This window comes from Leuciscus leuciscus (assembly GCF_965113295.1).
Source record: "Leuciscus leuciscus genome assembly, chromosome: 1".
In the NCBI taxonomy this organism is placed as follows: Eukaryota; Metazoa; Chordata; class Actinopteri; order Cypriniformes; family Leuciscidae; genus Leuciscus; species Leuciscus leuciscus.
In genome coordinates, this window is record NC_138725.1 from 46,152,878 (window position 1) to 46,168,496 (window position 15,619).

General features: G+C 40.8%; 1 protein-coding gene and 1 long non-coding RNA gene across 6 annotated transcripts in view; one reads left to right on the forward strand and one right to left on the reverse strand.

Moving 5' to 3' along the window:
• sdk1a (sidekick cell adhesion molecule 1a) overlaps nucleotides 1-15,619 on the forward strand; it is a 370,173-nt gene that overhangs the window by 255,953 nt on the left and 98,601 nt on the right. For all 5 annotated transcript variants that reach the window (XM_082188880.1, XM_082188881.1, XM_082188882.1 and 2 more), the window contains exons 6-8: nucleotides 126-237; nucleotides 1,115-1,305; nucleotides 6,656-6,739. In XM_082188880.1, coding sequence (XP_082045006.1) covers nucleotides 126-237; nucleotides 1,115-1,305; nucleotides 6,656-6,739 — 387 coding nt within the window. The remainder of the gene's footprint in view (nucleotides 1-125; nucleotides 238-1,114; nucleotides 1,306-6,655; nucleotides 6,740-15,619) is intronic.
• Nucleotides 1-15,619, reverse strand: part of LOC309514040 — a 238,976-nt gene that overhangs the window by 194,749 nt on the left and 28,608 nt on the right. The window lies entirely within an intron of this gene.

Here is a 15,619-nt window from a genome sequence, read left to right on the forward strand (position 1 = left end):
ACTTGGCCAGCCTGAAAGACCAGCAAACTACCTTAGGCTGGTTTAAAAAAAAATTAAAAGTTTGTTTTGTAGTATCATATGTACATCTAAAGTTCTTTCTTTTTTTTAACCTTCTCCCTGGTTAGATTCAGAGGCCCCTGCGGACCCTGTGGCTCCAGTCATTGTAATCGCACCCCGAAACACTACGGTGGTGGCCGGGGTCAGTGAGGCCACGCTGGAGTGTGTAGCTAATGCGCGGTGAGTGCGGCTGTATGGACACACGCTGTTCATTTGACACTCATTTACCTCGGATAGGTTCACAACCATCAATATTCAGACTGTCTTTCTCCATTTAACCTTCATTTCAAAGCCATTATTATAATAGTTGCTAAAGTAACACTTACAGTGCATTGAACGTGTTTTCCAGAAACATCAGTGATCAACAGGATATATACTGTATATATACAGTAGTCAACATTTGAAGTGGATCAAAACCTTTCATCAGTTATACATGAATTTTCAACAATACCCGTTCTTGTCTTAGGACAACTTTGAAGAACTTTTTTGATCCACTTCAAATGTTTACTACTGTATATATAAGATTTTAAAGTTGTACGGTTTTTGTAAAGTTTTTGAAAGAAGTATCTTATGCTCACCATGGCTGCATCTGTTTGATCATGAAAACAGTAATATTGTGTAATATTAGTACGATTTCTCTGCTATTATATTCTAAAATGTAATTTATTCCTGTGACGCAAATCAGAATTTTCAGCATCATTACTCCAGTCTTCAGTGTCACATGATCCTTCAGAAATCATTCTAATATGATGATTTAGTGCTCAAGAAACATTTATTATTATTATTATCATCAATGTTGATTCTTTAATCTATAAAATGTTGTAACATTATAAATTACTTTACTGTCACTTTTGATCAATTAAATGTGCACTTGCTGAAAATAAGTATTAATTTCTTTAAAAAAAAGATAGTGTATGCCAGAAAAATGGTTCTACTATCACTTCTGAGTTATAATTTTGACAAAACCTTACATGTCCTGAGTAGTGACACACCTTTGTGACAAGTTCGCAACAACAAAGCTCAGTACATCACATTTTTACACTGTCGTTCTCCACAGTCCGATGGAGAAGCTCAATTTGGTGTGGCGAAGAAACGGTGTGGAAGTGGCCAGCGGTGTGGGCTCCTACAGCAGACGCTTGACCATCATCAGTCCAACCAGTGCCGATGTGGGCATGTATGTGTGCGAAGCCTCGCTTTTGGACAGCAGTGTGAAGCCGGCGGAGGCCAGAGCCTTCCTCACTATCACAGGTAAATCACATCGTCCAATAAAAGCTCCATTTCTTCTCTCCGTCACAATGCTTTCACAGCTGTACGTCTGCAGAGAAAATCCACCATCTTAATGGTTCCACTCAGTGGGGAGTGATGAACAGCAAAGCCCTCTGATAGGTATAGCACTACATTACTGCACATAAAACCTCAAATTACACACTGTATTAGCTGAGCTAAGAGCTTTTAGGAGAGCCTCAGGCATTACAGCTATCGGTCACAGCGCTCTATGAGAATATCACCAGGTAATACTACACATTAGGATCTTCCTGAATACACACCGCTGAAGTGCCATCAGACCTATTTCCAAGTCATCTGATTTACTTAAAAAACAGAAAGTGCACATGTGTAGTCTTTTGTTGAAATAACGGCGGGTAAGGAGATAAATATTGGAGTTATCATATCTTTAGGACAGCTCAATGCATTATAAAAAAGGAAGCTGCATCTGCAAACATCTTTGTGTGTTACGTGAATACAATGTTAATTTAATAGAGTGGATTGGTACCTAAAGAAGCCATTTCTACCTCATCTGACATGTAAAATTACTTTATCTAATGTAGTCATAGAATAATGTTAAAATAAAAGTGGTCTAATATTTAATATTATTACTATTATTTATATACTATTATCATTATTAGTGCTGCTGTTGTTGTTATTAGTGGTATAGACACATAAGCTATGATTATTATTAATGATATTAAATAATGAATAATTGTTGTTATTATTATTATTATTATTAATATATGTTCCTAAATAATATTCTATTGTATAATAAAACATTAAAAAACCGACTAATAATAACAGTCATTTCTTATGTAATAGAATTAATGTCAATAGTAATAATAATAGTAGTATAATTAATTTTAAAATATTAATATATGAATTTTTATAAAAATGTAATTAATAAAAAAATTTCTTGAACAATTTTTTATATTACTACACAAAGCACATTATTTAGATGAACTGAAAAAGAAATGGAGTAATTGAACTGCAATTGTAAGGCCAGTAACACTTTATTACGATGGTCCACTTTAGACTTTTTACTGACTATAAGTAACTTTGCAACTACATGTCAACTAACTCTCATTAGAGTATTAGTAGACTGTCAGCTTAATATCTGCTAACACTTTATTTTGATGTTCCCCAACAGACATTCTACGGACTATAAGTTTTGCAACTACATGTCAACTTATTCTGTCAATCTGCACCTTAACACCGAACCCTAACCTAGATTAGGTCTATTAAAGCCTACTAATATTTTAATTAGTTAGTTGACATGCAGTTGACAAGTTACTAGTAAAATGTCTAAAGTGGACCATCAAATAAAGTGTAACCATAAGGCCTACTGTATAACTTGTGAACTATATATCATGCCAAATATGAATTCATTGTCCAAATTTGTCTTCGTCTCTTAGCGAGAGATGCAGCATACAACAAGATTCTCAATTTCTTAATTAGCTGTTCCTGAATAATTTCGCTTTACGTTTTCTCTGATTAATGTTATTGTCAGGCTGAATTCAGTTTTTCCTGTCTTTTATATTTATATTTAAATATATTTATAGCTACAGTTCATATATTTGACACATGCTGAGTACAGGCAGCACTGCTTCTGTACAGTTATATAAGGAAACCCATTGAGCTAAACAGCATATTAAATATTTATGCCTCACATCGGTGTCCATTCGAGAGTCCAGCTGACAGGTGTTCTGAACTCCATGTGAAGTCCAATACATATGTATAGACAGACGAATCCGTAACAGGAGGAATATATTACACTAGGCAAGACTGAGTGGATGTGAATTGATTAATGTGGGCTGTCAGTATGGCGCTGCACATAAGTCAGGAGCTTAGTGACTGTTTGGGTGTCTGAATTATATTCAAGATCTCTAAGTATGCATTTATTCATCTGCTTATTTGTGTAAAAAAATGCACTTCAGATTTTTGATGGTCTGCGAGTTTTTCTCAGGAAACATGCATCACAGTTATGTCTTTCAAGCGTAAATCTCTACAATAATATCTCTCTTAAGCTGTACATTATAAGAGATTAATTTCTTGTAAAACTATTAAAGAGATCTATGAAATGGCTCATAGAAAATAAATCAATGAATGTGCTTTCTCGCCCCGATTTCCATGATTAAAGCATCTAAATAACTGATTAAAGGAATAATTTACCCAAAAATGAATAGTTTATTTTCCTTCTTGTCACTCCAAATCAGTGTTATTTTCATTTTCAATGAATAACAACTCAATGGTGCAGTGTGTAATTTCTGCACCACTCCCCTCATCTGCCATTGGACAGACAAACAGATAGACCAGTCCCAAACTCATGCCATTGGTTGAGTCAGTGTTGCTGTTTTCAGGCTGATCAGGATACTCAAACAAAGTTTTTTTTAAGTGTAACAGAGTGTTAATACTTTTTAGGGAAATCAAACTATGAATTGTATACTTATAGGTGATTCTGCATATTAACCTGTACTTTAGCATTTAACTTTTTTTTTTGATTAACTGAAATCAAAATCATACCCTCAGGGGTACAACAGCTTGTTACTGGGCCAGTACCCTTAACAGGGCAAATTTGTATCACATTTACTGTATGCCTTAAAAGTATTAGTATTAGTAACTTAGAGAAGTAATATCTATCATTAAGCTACTTCTATTAAACTTAAATGGGTAAAATGTTGTACCACTAAAGCCCAATTTATACTTCTGCGTCGAACTCCCGCCGTAGCTACATCGTAGGCTGTGTGTAGCACGCGTCCCCTACAGTGTACCCTGGCGAGCACCTCTCCAAAAATGTAACAACACGTCAATTCTCCGCGGACGCAAGCACTGTGATTGGTCTGCTAGAACCGCTCCCTCGGGTTTCACACACTCCCTCTGCATGTGTAATTCAGTTTCTACTGAAGATTTGTAACAACATAGAGGTGAGGTGTTGAACGACTTCAGATTTTTAAAGTCGACATTTATGTGATTAAAGTTGAGTCGAGGTCAAGTAGTCGCTGATAACGTCATTAATGAACAATTAAGCCTGAACTTCCAGCTTAGATTCAAACGCAGGTTTCCTTTTGCACTGCTATGGCATATGACACAGCGCTACCCACAAGGCTATTGCTCCTACATAACAGCTTATTTTTATCAGTTATTTTGTCTTTGGGTTGTTATATTTCTCACAGATTTCTGCTCATTCTAAATCAGATACAGATACAGTAGCACAGTAAAGATTACGTTTATATGAATGCATTAGTGAGAGAGCGATTGCGTGGCAGCGTCTCTCTACTAATAGTAAAGCTGTGGGTTTTAGTTAAGAAATACATTTACATATTTGGCAGACGCTTTTATCCAAAGCGACTTACATTGCGTTATCCTATACATTTATACATAGGTATGTGCAATCCCCTGGGACCCACAACCTTGCGTTGTTAACGCAATGCTCTTACCACTGAGCTACAGGAAAACTATATGCTAAAATATATGCTAGAACTGTTCTGTTTCTAAGCTATTTTATTGATAAATCACAGAACAGTGTTGACAATACATTTCTGCACTGCTGAATGTTTCTGTGCGCGCAATCTGTGCGTTATGTGCGAGCTACTGTCTGTATGTGTGTGCGTTACAATGCAGCAGCGCATTAGTTTAGAACGGGCGATTAAGGCTATGTTCACACTTAGCGTCTTTTTTCAAACTGCCAGCGTCTGTTCTACATTATAACCCTATGGAGTGAACCGTTTTTTCAAAAAAGTCCTGAGCGCTTTTTTAGACGCCACCGCCGGCGTCTTTTTCTGCAGCTCAGAGCGTCTTTTTAAGTTGAAAAAAGTTCAACTTTTCTGAAAAGAACGCCCTACGTCAAGCGCCTTTTTGACAGCTGACCAATGACAAGCGAGTAGCGAGACCTGTCGTTTCCATAACAACAAGAACAACTGTCTGTCGTGCACCCACAAACGTCTTTGTGAACCGACATTCTCCTCCCCGGTAACTTCAAAAGCCAACGCAAGAGCCAACTTTCTCTTTCTCGACATTTTTTGCATCACACAGCACTAGGCTACTGTTGCAGCTCTTGTTCAGTCTCACCCCAAAACGTCATATACTGACGCGTCTTGACCATGCGTCAACATACGACGAAAAGGGTACCCCCATAACGTCCATATGTGACGATTCGGGTTATGGGTAGGTTTAGGTATGCGTTAGGGTACCGCTAGGAGGCGCTGCTGGTGCGCTTCTGTCTGCGTCTCATATTGACGTTAAAGGGGTACCCTTTTCGTCGTATGTTGACGCATGGTCAAGACGCGTCAGTATATGACGTTTTGGGGTGAGACTGTGTTACAGCCGTGTTAGTTATAGCAACAAAAGACGCGCTCGGCTGCTATTTGTAACCGAACGCTGCCAGCGTTTTTTTTTGCTAAAAAAACGCCGTTGTCAACTTTTTCTTGTCAAAAAAGACGCTAAGTGTGAACATAGCCTTACTTGCGTTTACAATAAGCTGTTTAAAACGTGTATTCTCTCAATCAATTTTGAGCATCCAGATGGTACAATCAAACATATCTTGTAGAGCGTTCTCAGAGTATGCATTTATTTGTCATTTTTACTGTTGGAAACGGAGCGTAAAAGTACTTCAAAGATTTCTTATCCTGTTGCGTCCTCTATAGGCCATGACCAGTGACTAGTTGACGTCAAGCTTAAAGTATCATGGCAGAGCATTAAAGTTGACTAGTCTGTGCAATCCCTATGACCGAATTGTATTTTATGGGTGAACCATTCCTTAAAAAAGAATAATAAAAAAACATTCATACACACCTGAATCCGTATAATGTGAACATAATAAATAGCAGATTTCCCTCATTACAGACTCATAACAGATGTTTTATAAGCATGAAATCTATAATGTAAGACTGCAGCATTGCGAAGTTTCAGTGGCCATCTGTGTCTCTACAGGAAGTCCAAACATTACAGTAGAGGACATTGTGTATTAGGTGAGGGAAGTGAATGAAACATGCCCAACAGTGCTCTCAGTCTTAATGCGACCCTTCCACATGTCTGACTGCCGAAGACACATGACTACATTAAGCACAGAAGCCGAGCATTTCAATCTTGACAATGTTGATGAATTCATTACTTTTGCTCCAGTAAATGTTCAGTTGCTACAGAAAAGGGAATAAATTTGTCCCACGCCCATCTGCGCTCAACGAAAATACAGAAAATACATTGAATTCCACTGACTGAATCACTCGATTATGTTTAAAGCCGTTTATGAATTTCAATACCTCGAAAAACGTCCTTCTTTTGTATTCAGTTGAGAAATGACAGTGTTCTCAAATAAGCTTGTTTGCTTTTGCAGAAGCACCCTATTTCACCGCTGAGCCCAGGAGGAAGATGATGGGAGAGGTGGAGAAAAGTGTGGATATCCAGTGCCAAGCTCGAGGTCAGTGCTTTACGTGCAGGACTTAAACTGAGGGGGCTGGATTGATTCGAGGTTTAAAAGTATACTCCCCAATATGCTTTACACACAAAAGACATACAGAACACTTCAGCCCCCCTCTGATCCATGCGCTTCATCGAGCACTCTGAGCTTTTGTAGTCAGTAATCTTAGTTATGTAAAGGTATTTATAGCAATTTTCGCATTGCATTCTTTGCGCTGCCACCCACCATTGTGAATTAACTCCCAGGAGCGCTGTGTGGGTCTATTAACCAACCCCAAAAGCTGCGTCCTGCTCTGTTTGGGGGTGATTTATAAAATCGGTACATTTAGAGGATGTCAGCATCCCTTCGTCGAAGACAAATGGCAGCCTTTCGGACGAGTGGCGAAGAGTTTACGATTAGCTGTGAGATATGAGGTGTTGATGGGAAGGGGCTTAAACCATTATCATTATAGTGTGGAAAAATGGCTGATGAAATGGTATTGGTTTTCTTTCAGAAATATTCTCTAGCTTTCTAATAGTGCTGAAATGGAAAGTCGGCCCAACTGTTATAACCGTACTTATGATATTTGTCCGTTGAGGTTCAGTTTCGGCTCAGCTGCAATTTCAGCGAGGGGTAAAAATGATCCCTCAGCATCAGATGGGCTGTGAGAAATAAAAACAAGCGAGTCACCCCGCCGTATCCTCAAGAGCAGAAAGTGGAATCAATCCATTACCTCTCTTATGTGCTGCTTCTGGGACTCTTCTCACTTTTTTATGTGGCTGGATTGAAAGGAATCCTTTTGTTTTGAGAAGTTATATCTCTCCAGAGCAGAATCAGAAGTCTCCAGCTCTAAAGGATCAAGGAAAAGACTATAACACATGCCCAGAGCCCCTCGCTCTTTTGATACGTCTTGGAAAATTTGCACGACAAAGTCTGCGGCTGTTTGGTGCCGAGTGGAGCTTGATACAGCCGTTAACCACAGGCGAAGAGTGCTAAATGAGTTTGAATAATACAATCTGGTGGCCTTCTCTTGATACAGACGAGAGCCACAGCAAGTGATGATTTTCACTCATGATCCCCCCCCCCCCCCCCCCCGAGAGTGCACTTTTCCAAGCTGCCGGAATATTCTTAAAAGTGTGCTAGCCGAATCTGTTTGGAGGCTTAAGGCCTCAGATCATCTCATTTCCACTTGACACTTCATCTTTTTTATATCCTACAAAGAGAGCATCTAGCATTTTCAAAATTAGACCCTTGAGTGTGTATAATAAAGAGTGTTTAGACCAGCGCGGTCTGTATAGCTTCATACTGCACAGGCCTTCGCTTCCAAAGGGAAGAATGGAGATAAACATAGTGTGATTTCACGTTAGCAAAATGGACTCACTGAAACTGGGAAGTTTATACAGTATAATGCCGCCTCAGACAATATACCAACAGTACTAGATGGCTTTAGTTTTAACAATTATCTATCTAGTACTAATGGCTTTAGTTTTAACAATTATCTATCTATCTATCTATCTATCTATCTATCTATCTAGCCATCTGTCTATCTGTCTGTCTATCTGTCTGTCTGTCGTTCTATCTATGTTTGTCGTTCTATCTATCTTTCTGTCTGTCTGTCGTTCTATCTGTCTGTCTGTCGTTCTATCTATCTGTGTGTCTGTCTGTCTGTCATCTGTCTGGCTATCATGTTGGTTGATATTGGATATTTAATTACAGTTACAGTTAAATGTAATCTTTAGTGATGTGCCTTTTGTCAGTGATCAGCCATAATAATAATACAGAGCCCCCCTAGTCCCACTTTGTCAAAAAAATGTATTATAACTAGGGATGGGTATCGTTAAGGTTTTAACGGTATTACTACTCTTACCGATACTCCTTATCGATCCGGTACTTTAACTGTATTCTTATCGGTTCTTTTTGTTATATTAAAAAAAGGGGGAAAAATAATTTAGAACATAATTAATATTGCTTTATATTTTGAAATGTAAAATAAATATCTATAGCAAAAGAAAAAGCAATGCTTTAAAGGAACACTCCACCGTTTTTTTAAATAGGGCTTATTCACTTTCTTTCCTACATTTAGATAGGTGGGCAAATGCATTTTTGTCTCAGTACATGCATTGTTTTAGTTTGACAGGGTCGGCGCTAGCTTAGCTTAGCACAATGAATGGAATCCTTTGTTGCCAGCTAGCATGTCCTGAGTAAAAGTGATATAAAAAAATTAAAAAACCCACCTAATTACTTCTTGTGGCCTGCGTATTCACAACAAGTACAAATAGTGATGCAGATTAACACTAGGCGATTTCCTAGGCAGATATTGACTTATATATTAAGGACTATATTAGGGGGAAGCACAGGCGAAGCACTGCTACTTGGGCGTGATATCTCTGCGCCCAAGTAGCAGTGCTTCGCCTGTGCTTCCCCCTAATATAGTCCCAAGTCAAAATCTGCATAGGAAATCGCCTAGTGTTAATCTGCATCGCTATTTGTACTCGTTGTGAATACGCAGGCCACAAGAAGTAATTAGGTGGGGTTTTTTTTTTTTTATATCACTTTTACTCAGGACATGCTAGCTGGCAACAAAGGATTCCATTCATTATGCTAAGCTAAGCTAGCGCCGACCCTGTCAAACTAAAACAATGCATGCACTGAGACAAAAATGCATTTGCCCACCTATCTAAATGTAGGAAAGAAGGTGAATAAGCCCTATTTCAAAAAACGGTGGAGTGTTCCTTTAACAAAACAAATAAAACATGTATGTTATGCAGAAGGGTGCAGGCTTTTGTGTTTTATATAGACAGACAGGACGCCAAAAACAAAGTACAAACACATGGTCAAAAAAAAAAAAAAAAGTATACAATAAAACAAATATACAAATTATATACCCAGTGCTTTAATTTCAGTAATGTCTACTGACATTACTGTTCAGGAGTAATATGGGTTAAAAAGACATCTAAGTCAGATGTAAAATAACGCTGCATAGTTTATCATAGATAGATTAATGCTTATATCATTCAAGAGCTGTGACTGATTTTCTCTTTGCCTTTTGTTGTTTGATTCACATTAATGGAGCAATCGTCAGCAGGATTATTAGACTGCTGCCTCTTTAAGACCAAATGCAGATCTAATCATTATTAAGCCTCATATTTTCTCCCAACTATTTACGCCGATTTAAGACATAAACTGTATTTAAGTGAATAAACTGTTTAAGTGAATCTCCAAGACGGCCATTTTGACATATTTGTGTATTTGATCGTGTAGATGCGCACACGAAGCCCAAAATATACGTTGCTTGTCTCGTTGCGGTGTGTTTCGGAGCGTGCGCCGCATTTTGGAACAGCGTCTATTGCGTCAATTTTGGTACTTTTAATAGCCTTTTATTATCAAACGCGTCCCGCAGTTTAGCAACAGTATAGACTACATTTTACAACAATCACCGATCGTGCAGATTCTGACGGTCCTTTTGGGTTTTAGGGAGAAATGACAGCGCATCGCTCTGTGAAGGGAAGGAAGTTGCGCTGGAGAGAATGTGGCTTAGTTATTAGTTTTTAATGGTTACACCTCAAATATCTTCTTTTTTATAATCATTGGAAGCCAAAACCTAAATCTAAAATAAAATTAGTTTAATATCAAAGATCTAAAGTGTAACCTTTTGAATGTTCTGTCCTCATCGTCACTCATTAAGCAGGGCTGTTGTGTTGCGCGCGCCGTGGCTTTGCGTGAAAGATCGCTCGCTCTCGCTCTCTCTCTCTCTCTCTCTCTCTCACACACACACACACACACACACACACTCTCTCTCTCTCTCTCTCTCTCTCTCTCTTTAGCAAAAATGCATCACAGACAAATGGTTCAATATATATTCGCAAGATAATAATTTCTTAATAGCAATAATAAATAGCACGTGTAGGCTACTTTCATAATTTCTCCAGTACCGACAGCAGAACCGATAACGTCCGAGCTTAACGATCCAGCGGTCTTTCAAAATTCAGCACCGGGGCCCGTTTAATACCGGGTTTCGGTACCCATCCCTAATTATAACTATCTTGTGGCCTCAAGATACTATCTCGTGGCCTCAAGATAGTAACTCGTGGCCTCAAGATAGTAACTCGTGGCCTCAAGATAGTAACTCGTGGCCTCAAGATAGTAACTCGTGGCCTCAAGATAGTAACTCGTGGCCTCAAGATACTAACTCGTGGCCTCAAGATACTAATTCGTGGCCTCAAGATAGTAACTCGTGGCCACGAGAAAGTGAGTTTTTTCAAGGAGAACGTTCCCTTTAATGTTTCCATGGCGACGCGTCACGCGATACACCGCAGCCACAATAATACTGTATGACAGATGTGTCGCTTTTATTTCGCTTTTCCTTTTTTATTCAAAATATTCACAAACTTGCTTACCATGTCATCAACTAACTAGCCTATCTGATATTCCGATTCTCAAATACGTGTAAATGAGTGTGTTTGGTCATTTAAAAACCTTTAGAAATAATCTTGATCTATAACATGAGATGGGCGCTGCAATGTTGTCCTGTCAGTCGGATTTACAGCACGTGAATTCATCAGTTTCTCCCGAAATAAATGCAAGAACGTGGCCGGTGAACTGAGAAGAATAGAGTAAACTTTATAGTTCCTTGTCTTCCACTATGTTTGTCTGATATGAATAACACATGTCGGCAAATTATATTTGAATAGATTGTTATTGCTGCTTCCACAGACATCAGTGTGTATTTTACAAACTCCAAATGTATTGTTTTACTCGTGCTTATGTGTATTTAAATATCTGAAACCTAAAATAAACATTATGAGGTTGAAAACACTGCTTAGTTGTGATATATGACAGCGCTGAACGCGTCCGACTCTGGCTCAGCGCCAGCCAATGCGCGAAAGCACAGTTTGGATCTGGCAGTGATGCGACGTCACTCAACATTCTAAATGTGGCGCCGTACTCTCAGGGGCACAGAAATAACAATCCCATATATGAGACCGTACAGCTCAAAAGGTTAATCATGCGGCGCCCGAGTGCATTTGACCGGCATAAAATCGGCATGTCAGACTGACCGGCCAGTCGCCGGTCATGGCCGATCACGTGAAAATCGGCCAATTCCGGTCACCAGCCAATCAATCGGTGCATCTCTAAAAGGAATATAAATAATAATAGAAGTTGGTAAATAAACAAGTATATACATGTAAAAAGTATAAATATAGACTATAAAATATGAAGAATAATTATAAAGGACTATGGATATGCAGCCTACAAGATTTACAGTACTAGTAAATAAATAGAAGCAGAACTGCAGCAAACTATATTGCACACTGAATATTAAAACATAGAATATTGCACAGAATGTGAAGTATTGCACTACAGGGTCCAGTTTAATAACAAAGGGTCCATGTGTCAGACACTTTACTATCTTGAGGCCACGAGTTACTATCTTGAGGCCACGAGTTAGTATCTTGAGGCCACGAGTTACTATCTTGAGGCCACGAGATACTATCTTGAGGCCACGAGATACTATCTTGAGGCCACGAGATACTATCTTGAGGCCACGAGATACTATCTTGAGGCCACGAGATACTATCTTGAGGCCACGAGTTACTATCTTGAGGCCACGAGATACTATCTTGAGGCCACGAGTTACTATCTTGAGGCCACGAGTTACTATCTTGAGGCCACGAGATAGTATCTTGAGGCCACAAGATAGTTATACATTTTTTTTTTGACAAAGTGGGACTAGGGGGGCTCCGTATAATAATAATATATAGTCGCAATCAAAATTATTCTTGAAAACAATTCAACAAAGGCATCAGTAAACTATTATAGAAAGTTTATTAATACACATTTGAGTGATACTAAGAATGTAAAGTTAATGAAAAAAAAATATATATATCTAATTGACACTAAACATTAATGACAAAATTATTCAACTCCCAAAAGTAAAATTTTGTGCAGAAACTTTTATTCTTTATAAACTCCAATAAATGCAGCCTGTAAGTGCTTAGAAGCTTCTGTCACCTCTCCACTGCAATCTTGGCCCATTCCTCACTTGAAAAAGCTGGAAAAATCACAGATAATCTTTGGTTCCCCATCGAGGAACTCGCGATGCGTCGATGACGCTTTTGGGAACGCCTCCTGCGTGATTGCGTCTGAAGCATCTATGTCAACTAGTCCAATGGCGGGAGTGAGCATCACAGGCGGGTGACGTCATGACCAGGAAAGGATAAAAGCACATCCGGTGCAACCGGCACTAGCTTCTGTTGCCTCGGCAAGCGATCTGTGTCAAACCTGTCTGTCATATTTACTGTTGTCTGTCGTACAAAGTTTATATTATGGCTAAACAAATGGCTACAAGCCCTGTGTTCCTCCCTGCCTGCATTATTTAACGGGTGGGGATACACACAAGCTTTGTGTGATTTGTTTGGGAGTGGAGCATGCGCTATCAGCCTTTGAGGGGGCTAATTGCCAGCATTGCGAGAAGCTGCCGCTTCGCACGCTCCGCTCCCGCCTGTCACTTTTCAAAACTGAAAGTGAGGCTTGCGCTCCTCAGGGTGTAGGACTCGCTTCTGCTGAGGCAGAGCGGAGAATGCATTCATGGGGATCGCAAATGGATCTCTCATCGGGGTTGGAGACGGGTCCGAGGACCTTATCTTCTCCCTTACCTGGGAGATCCATCGCTCAATCCCCGGTGTCGGAAGCCCACCCTGCGGCTTTTTCCGCCCGGGGAGAGAGCCCAATGCTGCAGTGCTCTTCCTCCGAGGAGGTAGATGTGCTCAGTATTGAAGGTGACACAATCAGGGGGGAAGAGGAATTGCCATCTCTTTCCCCAGCACAGTTGGTGGATGTGATTTCTAGAGCTGTTGAAAAATTACACATATCATGGCCAGCAGAGAAACAGGGCACTCATCCCAAAAGTAAATTAGACAAGCGTTTCCTGCCATCTTAATATTTCAGCTCCATCACGGAGCCTGCCTTTCTTTCCCGATCTGCACAGTGAGCTGTCTAGATCGTGGAATAAGCCATACTCTTCACGTTTGTTCAGCCCTCAAGTACATGTATATTCAAATATAAAGGGTTTGAACGAGTATGGTTATGGATCAATGCCCCGGGCAGAACAGACGCTCACGAGCTATCTGTCTCCCAGTTCAGCATCGTCCATGAAAGCTCCAGTTTTGCCCACTAAACCAATAAAAACAACTTCCACGTTATTGGGTAAAGCTTATACGGCAACAGGTCAGGCTGGAGCATGCATTCACACTATGGTGCTGCTTCAGGCATATCAGGCTGACCTGTTGGGGGATTTAGATAAGAGTGAGGGAGTTAATAGTGACAAAATTCGAGATCTTCGTCGCGCTACCGATTTGTCTCTGTGGGCGGTCTATGGCAGTGCTGGTGGCTACTGAGAGGCACCTTTGGTTGAATTTATCTGAGATCAAAGACAAAGATAGATCTTTTCTTCTGGATGCCCCGTTAACCCCTGATGGTCTGTTCGGTGAAGCAGTAAATGAAGTAGTCGAAAGATTTCAGGAGACTAAAAAACATTCGGAGGCATTCAAAAAATGTCTCCCTCGCCGGTCTAAACCCCCTGGGGCTGCTGGGCGTGAGCAGCCCCAGCCGGCATGCTCCTCATATCATGCGCAACAAAAGGAGAGCGTTGCGTCCCGCGGGTTTTTACAGGCGTTATTTCATCGTTCTAAAAAAGGATGGAGGGTTGCGTCCTATCTTAGATATCCGTCGTTTGAATTGTACAGTTCAGAAACTCAAGTTCAAGATGCTGACACTCAAACAGATCGTGACTCAAATCAGGTCAGAGGAGACGCTTACTTCCATGTCTCCATCCTCCCTCAGCACAGGAAGTTCCTAAGGTTTTCTTTCAGGGGGGGAAAAATACCAGTATCGGGTGCTTCCTTTCAGTCTAGCTCTATCACCCCGCACATTCACGAAGTGCATAGAAGTGCCGCGCTCACGCTGCAGGGCATACGCATTCTGAATTACATAGACGACTGGCTGATTTTAGTGGAATCAGAACAGTTGGCGGTTCGGCATCGAGATGTCGTCCTCGCTCATATGCAGAAATTGGGGTTGAGGCTCAATGCCAAGAAGAGTGTGCTATCTCCAGTACAGAGGACCACTTTTCTCGGGGTGGTCTGGGATTCGGTCACGATACGATCCGCTCTATCGCCCGCTCGTGTAGCCGCTATCCTCACAGCCATGAAAGAGCTAAAGCTAGGCCAGTCACGCACTGTGAGACAGTTTGAGAGACTGTTGGGCCTCATGGCAGCGGCGTCCAATGTGATACCCTTTGGCCTGCTGTACATGAGACCTTTGCAGTGGTGGCTCAGGACCAAAGGGTTCTCCCCGAGGGGAAACCCACTCCATACATTCAAGATCACACGGCGGTGTCTCCGCGCCTTGGCTATATGGAGGGAGCACTGGTTCCTGTCCCAGGGTCCGATACTGGGAGTTCTTTGCCATTGAGTTGCGATATCGACAGATGCTTCCCTTACCGGCTGGGGAGTGGTAATGGAAGGCCGCTCAGCTCAAGGTCTGTGGGGAAGTCATCATCTCTCTTGGCAAATACATTTCCTGGAGATGATGGCTTTCTTCAATGCGTTGAGGCACTTCCTCCCAGACCTAAGGGGTCATCATGTGCTTGTTCGCACAGACAATACATCGGTGGTCTCTTACATCAACCGTCAGGGGGGTCTGTGTTCGCGTCCACTATACAAACTGGCGCACCAGATCCTCCTGTGGTCTCTGGGGAAATTACGTTCTGTCAAGGCAGGGGCTGAGGCCAGAGGAATGGAGACTCCACCCCGAGACGGTGGAGATCATTTGGGAATTTTACGGCCAGGCAGAGGTGGACCTGTTTGCGCCTCAGCATACGATGCACTGTCCACTTTGGTT